At 37.3% G+C, this 8,409-nt stretch overlaps 1 protein-coding gene across 1 annotated transcript; it reads right to left on the bottom strand.

Annotated features, from left to right (window-relative positions):
• Positions 1-2,761: 2,761 nt before the first annotated feature.
• Positions 2,762-8,180, bottom strand: LOC102483608 (chloride intracellular channel protein 2-like). Its single transcript, XM_006162952.1, has 4 exons — positions 8,131-8,180; positions 4,508-4,614; positions 3,690-3,871; positions 2,762-2,923 (listed from the first exon to the last, which is right to left on the bottom strand). The coding sequence occupies exons 1-4, from the start codon at positions 8,178-8,180 to the stop codon at positions 2,762-2,764; spliced, it is 501 nt and encodes a 166-aa protein (XP_006163014.1).
• Between the last annotated feature and the right edge of the window lie 229 nt (positions 8,181-8,409).

An 8,409-nucleotide genomic window follows, 5' to 3' on the forward strand; every position in this document is an offset into this window, starting at 1 on the left:
CCCTTAAAAATCTAGTTCACAGTAGCCATCACTTTCTTGATGATGTCCTTTGACACACAAAATTTTAAATTTTGATTAAGTGCAGATTATCTAGTTTTTCTTTTGTTTGTGCTTCCAGTATCGTGTCTAAAAATACTTTGCCATGTCTGAGGTCATGATGACTTACTTTGATGCTTTGTTCTAACAGTCTTATAATCTTAACTCATACATTTAGGTCTATGATATGTTTGAATTAATTTTTATATGTTGTGCGAGGTAGGGGTCTAACTTAATTTTTTAATGTAAATATCTAGTTGTCCCAACAACTTCTCCCTGAAGGACTATTTTTTCACTATTGAATAATTTTGACACTCTTGTTGAAAATCAATTGACCATAGATGTGTGAATTTATTTCTGGACTCTCAGTTTTATTCTATTGATCTATTTGCCTAGCCTTATGCCAGTACAACACTGTCTTGTCTATTACAGCTTTGTAGTTAAGTTCTGAAAAAAAAAAGTGTGAGTCCTCCTACTGTGTTCTTCTTTTCCAAGATCATTTTGGATATTTGGGGCCCTATACAATTCCATATGAACTTTTTGCTATAGGGCACCTGTATTCAGTATTCACCAGAAAGACACAGAGTGACAGAGATCCAGAAAGTGAGAAATCATCCCCCGGGGGTGGGGGGGATGGCCATACTGAAATCCCTTCTATCCATTCTCCTCTCAGGATTTTGGGCATGCACACATACACACCAGGCATGAGTTTCAAACTGCCAGATCCAAGACTCAAACTGCAGTTGACCATGTGGAAGTCCAGCATCTTAACCACTATGTGACCTGCTGTCCCCCTGTTCCACATGAATTTTAAGATCAGCTTATCAGTTTTTGCAATTAGGGAAGCTGGGATGTTGATAGGGATTGCATTGACTCTATAGTTTAATTTGGGGAGTATTGCCATCTTAACAAAATTAAATTTTCCAATCCACAAACATAGGCATTTAAAAATGTTAGATTAGTATATGTATTTAGATTACCTTGTTAAAGTAACTCTCAAATCATTTGAATATGGAAACAAAAAACGAACTTCACTCTTGCTCCTTCAAAGAAGAAACACAAACAGAAGTGCAACTTCAAAAAAGGAAAGTGCATGAGAGACCAGCAGTTGGCATAATAGCTATGTTGCTGGACTCCCATGTAGTCAACTGCGGTTTGAGTTCCAGACCCGGTGGCTTAAACTCACACCAGGTACATGTGTGTGTGTGTTCCCAAGATCCTGAGATGAGAATGAAGGAGAAGGGATTGCAGTGTGGCCATCCCCCCGGGGGATGATTTCTAGCTTTCTGTCTTTCTGTCTTTCTGGCGAGCACACATGCCCTATAGCAAAAAAACTCTCAAAAAAAATAATAATAATAAAAAAAATAAAAAAGGAAAGAGCAGGTCGACCATAGTAATGTAACATTTAAATTCTGTCAAAAGCTTTGTGGTTATCCTCTAAGGACTATATCCTTTTTATGGACATCAATAAGACTTTTAGTCACCCATTTTCTTGGTTTTCTTTTTATTTCTATGAATAAAAGATTCAATTGACTTGCCAACTTGGCCATTTATTTGTTTCTGATCTTTTTTAAAATTATGTTTTATCTAATGAATGTTTTCTCATCTAGCACTAATATAATCTGGTCACAAAGGCCATATTATCATCTCTGACTAGGAGGTGGTCATATTTCTAGGTATTGAATGCTATTCCAAGATTGGTTGGTCTTGATGTCTTCTGCTAGCTGATTTTTAAAAATCAGTCTTTTAGTATTTGCCTCTTAGGTATGCTCACTCTGATTTCATGTATTAAACTAAAAAAATGTAAAATTGTTTAAATGACTTAGATGGAAATGTTTTTAGGAAGCAACATGAGATCCTGGCTCTACTTGTGTCAATTGTAACTTGATACGTTTGTTTATGCATTCTAGGAATTTGAACAAAAGACAAAAAGATCTTGATGCTTTCCATGTCATTCAAGATGGCAATGATTGGCTACAGGAATAAATAAAATAAGGTGAAAACATAAAAACCTACAAAATATGCAATGCACTGATTATTTATGGTTAACTAGTTCATACCGAGTTAACTAGAAATGAATGCTTATCTAGAAAATACAGAATTATTTTGATAAGGGTTGTAGAGAGAAAACAGTATTTTTCATATTCTTATTTCCAAAAACTGTTCTAATATGGCAACAAGTGAAATCTGATAATGTGGGAGGAGGGTGGGAAATGGAGGAGGTGAGAAAAAGGGCATCAAGGGGAAAAAGAAAGAAGCAAAACATTTAAGGGCCACAAAAATGAAAAACTATCCATTGATGATAACACGCATAATATCTTTTTTTAAAAAAGGTTTTTGCCTTAGGACTCACGTGCTTGCTGGAGAAAGACAGAAACAGAGATAGTGAGAGGGAAAGTGAGAAATTACCTTCTAGAGGGATTGGCCACACCACAATCCCTTCTTCTCCACTCTCTTCCCAAGATCTTGGACATGCATGTACAGATGCCCAGTGTGAGTTTCGAGATTGGGTCTGAGACTCCAACAATGGTTGGCCATGTGGGAGTCTGGCAATATAACTGCTACTCCATTTGCTGGTCACTGGTAATACCTTTATCTGGACTAATATACAGTGTATTCATGCTAGGAAAATTCATTTTGCATGCTGTAATAATATACAGTGATTAAATGTGTAAAAAAAAATAATAAAAGAAAAATATAGATTTTTCTCCTGAAAAGAACTATTTTAACTCTTCTGTTTAGCCACATTTGCATAAGCATTTTCAATTTCTTTGTCTTTAGGACATGTGTGAATAAATTCTTCACGGGCATAGGCATTTTGGAGATAGCGCCAGACTCCTGAGAATTCTACTGGAATGTCAAAGTCACGGTATTTCTTGGCAGCAACCTATAATTTGGGAGAAAAAAAGTGGAAAAAGAGGTTAATAATGTAGACATCAGGAATATAGCTCCTGTGTAAAAACACATTGCAAAAGTCAATTGAAGAAATCTTATTGACAAAATAATTATTACAAAATGAACTACAAAATAAATGTAAAGATTCTTGGACTTCTTATTTTAATATTATTTCCTACAAATGTAGACAGTGCTTGCAGTCATGTTTACATTGATGTTGTTCTTTATTATGAACATGTTTAGAATAAGAGAGCACATAAAGGAGCACGTATCCTTCTTCATTAGATTAAGAGTTTATTTGGAGTCTTAGCTATGTCTTATTTCTTTATGTATTCTCTGTGTCTGGCATAGGACACAGAGAGTAAGTTCTGTATAAATTCTGTTAAGTAAAATTTGGTAAAATAATGAGTAAATAATCATAATAATATTAACAGTCTACATTGTTAATCACTTGCTATTATCAAGGCACTATTCTAAATGTTTTATGTGCTTTATTTAATTCTCTCAATAATTCTGTGAAATGATTTAAAGACAAGAAAGTGAAAAACACCTTTTGATTTAGAAAGAAAGAAAAGTTTTAATGCTTCCAATAGGAGTTCATTGTGGATCTTGCCTCTGAGGAGAAAATGGACATATACAATATGTATGGTGATAATGACAAAGCTACCATGTAACCAACCTAACTCTGGAAGATCCCTGCACTTCTGGCAACTCAGCAATCCATCCCATACTGTTCAGCCAGCCTTATAAAGACTTACTTTAATAATATTCAGTTTGGGTAACAAGCTGCAGTCAGCCAGTGTCAGCTGATTCCCATCCAAGAACAATCTCCTGGAAACTGTGAGTTCCTCAGCATTGTCTGAATCAATTTCGTCCAAAAGTGGGGTGTTTAAGTATTCATCCAGACGCTTAAATTCTCTGAGTAGAGATTTTTCAAAATCTGAAGCAATGAAACCATGGGATTAATTATTAATGTATTATTTAATGGTTACATACATTCTCAATATACTTTTCATACATTTAGACACTCTATATACATTGATTACACTGGGTCTTCAGTAGTTAGTTAACTATTTAAAATGATTAACTATTCACTGATGGAACAGAGTCAGATCAAGTGGTGAGTTGGAAATAGTTTGGACTTAGAGAGATACATTGTTAGGAGTGTCAAAGAAAGAAAAATGACATTTTTTTCTTGGTAGAATTTTTATTTATTTTTAGTTTTTACATTAAAAAAAGGAAAGTGATATGTTATCCAACACAAAAGAGACAGTGGAAGAAGAAACATAGCTCTTGTTACTGAGTGGATAGGAAAACTATTCAAGAATGTTTGGGGGAGATAGTTGGTACTACTGTTTAAAGAACCTTAAATGTATACAGTCCTATAGTTCCTAACTGGCATGTCAATACACAAGTGAGCTAAATTGGTAATTGCTACAGTGAACCTTGGGTTCTAAATTTAATACAACTTCATGCAAGAGAATTTCAGAGGAAATTCAGGAAAATCTTATTTCAGCTGGGTGAGAATGTGAGAGTGTGAAAGTGAGAAAAGTAGATTTAAAGAAAGGTATCTTACTTTTATTTGCATCCTTTTGTGTATTCTTAATGTATGCAGAAAACTTGGCAAAGAGGTTACAGCCCACATCAAAGGATTCCTTGTACTTGGGACTCAGAGGAGGATACCTTAAAGAGAAACTTGAGTAAACTATCATTTGCACTCAACAAGACAGAAACCAGTTGTCCTTGCTTGCGTTACAATAAGAATGGAAGTTTTTGAAAAGTTTTGCTGGAAATTGAAGGACTTAAGAAATCTCTAAGTAGAAATATGTGTTTTCCTGATCACAGAATATTTTAGTTTCTAAAGTTCACTGAGAAATCAATTGTCTGGATTCAAAGCTCATTCTCCTGTAGTAACACTGTTTCTAACAGTAGTTAAGTCTCCATACTTGCTCCTAAAGGCCTATTTGGAAGAAGATACAGTAATAATTTTTGGAGATAAGCAGTAGAAAAACATGGTTTCAAATATTGTGATTTATAACACAAATGGAAGAATAAAGAGGGTGGGGGAGATGAAAAAAAGTGGCCAAGATTCCCTCCCCTCAGTAACAAAAAGTTCATTTAGCATAATTAGATAAAATAATTTAATAATGCAGCTTCCCACATTAACAAATTAAATGAGAAAACCCAGGTGATCATGAATCCATGCAGAAGAAAAATCAATAAAAAATCAGTACATCAAAGAGATATCTGCCCTCTGAATGTTTATTGCAGCATTATTCACAAAAACCAAGACATGGAAACCACTTGAGTATCTATTGATGAATTAAGAAAATATGATTTTATACACACACACACACATGCACACACACAATGGAATGTTATTCAGCCTTAGAGAAGAAGTAAATTCTACCATTTGCCACAACAGATGAACCTGGAAGACAATATGTAAGTGAAATAAGTCAGGCACAGAAAGAAATATTCTGCATTATCTCACATATGTGGAATCTGAAAAGGATGAATACACAGAAGCAGAGATTAGAACAGAAGTTATGGGTTGGGGAACTGGGAAGAATGGGGAGATGTCAGTAAAATGGTACCAACTTGCAGATATAATGTACAGCACAAGGACTATCATTAGTAGAATAGAATACTGAAGATTTACCAATCAGATTACTAGAAAAGTCAGGATACATTTTTACATAGAAAAATGCTTCATGACTTTCCTGACAAGTCAATAGTAGATTTTAGGTGCTCTTATCACACCAAAAGGGTAACTATGTGAGGTGATGGATATATTACCAATAGTTTGGTGTAGTAATAATTTCAAGACATATCTGTATATCAAAACATATTGTATATCTTAAATATGTATAATAAAAAAGCTAAAAATTTGACTCCTATTCATAAAAAAACCTCACTAGCAACTTCCTTGATTCTCTACTTTGATTTCTTTCTTTCCCCTCAACCACAAAATTGACTTATCAGTACCTCACGTCAGTTTCCCTTTCAAAATGTAACCATAATCTGTTCACTTCTCATCACTTCTACTGCCTCTGCCTACTCCAAAGCCTGTATTACTGTAACAGCCTCCTGACACTTTTCTTCCCCAACCCCTGAAATATTCTTCACTCGTGGCTACAGAAATCATGTTAAAATGTAAGTCACATCATGTCTCTCACCTGCTCATTACCCTGCAGTGCCCTCCTCTAACTCAGAATCAAACTCAGGTCCTCGCAGTAGTTTACTAGGACCCACATGATCTGAAGCACTCTCTCCCACTCCCTCTCTAATCACCACTCACAAGGCAGGATGATGGCTTTCCCCTATTCAACACTTCGACACCCTGCAATGGCCTCATCTCACTCAGACACAAAGACTTTTAACTTGGTCTGCCCTTGAATGGAATGTTTTGCCCCATAGATACTCATGCTTTACCCCTACTCTTCTTTTTGCTCTTTTTACCTTATTTCTTCAAAATAAAGGCTTTCTCTGGGCACTGTTTCTTTTTTTAAAGAGAGATTTTTGCTATAGGGCATATGTACTCACAGGGGAGAGAGAGAGAAAGTGAGAAATCAACCCCGGGGGAGATGATCACATCACAATCCCCTTTCCTTCTCCTCTGTTATCCTCTTGGTATTTTGGGCATGCACACACACACGTCTGGCATGAGTTTCAAGCTGCCAGGCCTGGGACCCAAGCCACAGTCATTCATGTGAGACTCCAGCACTTAACCACTATGCCACCTGCTGGCCCCTCTCTGGACATTTTTTTTATGTAATATTGTAATCCCTTTCCTGTCGCTAACAACCACTCTTGCCTCCTTTGCTTTATTTTTCTCAACATTTATCATCTATAATAGTTTATATTTTGCTTTTTATATTATTTATTTACTGTACCTCAACTAGAATGTAAACTCTACTAGGCAGAGAGATTTTGCCTGTTAAATTCACTGTTTCCCAAGTGCCTAGAATAATACATGACACATAAAATATTTGTTGAAGGACATTTAGAAGAAAAATAGGGAGGCAAAGCATTAATGGGACAAAGAAATATGGTATTATCTGTTGAAGATATTTTATAGTTTTATCAATTGGACTAAGGAAAAATGTTCACCTGTTGAAATATTCACTTTGTAAGCTAAATAATGTGATTGCATGTATAAAAGAAAATGAAATTAAAAATGTAAAAATTAAAAAAACAAAATTTGTTGAATAAATACATTAACTTATTAACTTCCTTAGCTAGATAAGAAGTTTTCATCTAAAACTTCCAGGAGCCAGCGTAGTGGTGTATGTCTGTAATACTAGCTACTCAGGAGCCTGAGGCTGGAGGATCATAAGTTCAAGGCTTGACTGGGCAACATAGCAAAATCCTATCTCTAAAACAAGCAAATAAAAAGTATAACAAGAGTGATGTCAGCAAGAAGGCAGAAAGGATTTTCCAGTGCTTATTTCTTCACAGCAATATAGATTTGAAAAACTATCCATGCATGAAAGCACCTTCACAAGAGCTAAGGAAACAAGATGAGCAATTAAAGAACCTGGGTGAAGCAAAGAAATAAGAAAAGACATACGTAAGAGTGTAGGAAGGACAGTTTCATGTTACTTGTGTCACCCTTACCCTAACCCAGGCAACACAGTGCAGAGACATAGACTGTAAAGTGGAAAGGAAAGGAAAATGGCACTGAGTTTTGCCTTGGACTACACCACCAGGCCTACCATAATAAAACCCAGCACTGGGCAGGCCCTTGTTGCCCCAGACTCTAGGCAGTCATTCTTGAACTGAACCTCCACACTGACTCCATGCACTCCATCTCTGGACCTGCCCCAGCACCAGGCCATCTCCCAAAGACTCAGGCTGTAGGCCAGCCCCCATAACACATAACTCCAGGGGCTCTCAGTCAGCTCTGTAGGCTCTTTGCCCAAGCCTTCCCCATTCCCAAGGGGCCCAGTGGTCTCAAGTTCCTGACTGAACTCAGTGTCAAGCTGTCCTCCAGTGCCCTAGATTTTAAGCTAACCTCAAACAGCAGATTGACCTATGTGGACCCTGGCTATAGCTTCAGGCCCAGCCCAGGCTCCAGACTGAGCCAATGCAAGGCTGGCCTATGTAGCCACAGGCTTCAGACACGGATCCATACTGGGTCAGCCCTCAAAAGCACAGACTTCAGATAAGCATCTATAGGCCAGCCTCCAGCCCTACCCCAGTATCAGATTAGCATCCAGGGCCTCAGGCACCAAGCTGGCACCCATAGACCTAACCTACAGGTTGGCCCCCATAGACACAGGCTCTAGACCTGCAAGTTCCAGACCAGTCCTTGTGGCTTCAAGGTCCAGCCCAGTTTCTGTGACCCCACTCTTTAGCTAATGCAGGGTATAGGCCCATCCCAGTAGGCCCCAGGCACCAGGCCAACTTACCTGCTGACATAGTTACCAGGCCAGCCTGTATAGGGACTCCAGCAGCAAGCCTGTCCATGGGTCA

Source organism: Tupaia chinensis, unplaced genomic scaffold (genome assembly GCF_000334495.1).
Source record: "Tupaia chinensis unplaced genomic scaffold, TupChi_1.0 Scaffold141217_1, whole genome shotgun sequence".
NCBI lineage: Eukaryota > Metazoa > Chordata > Mammalia > Scandentia > Tupaiidae > Tupaia > Tupaia belangeri.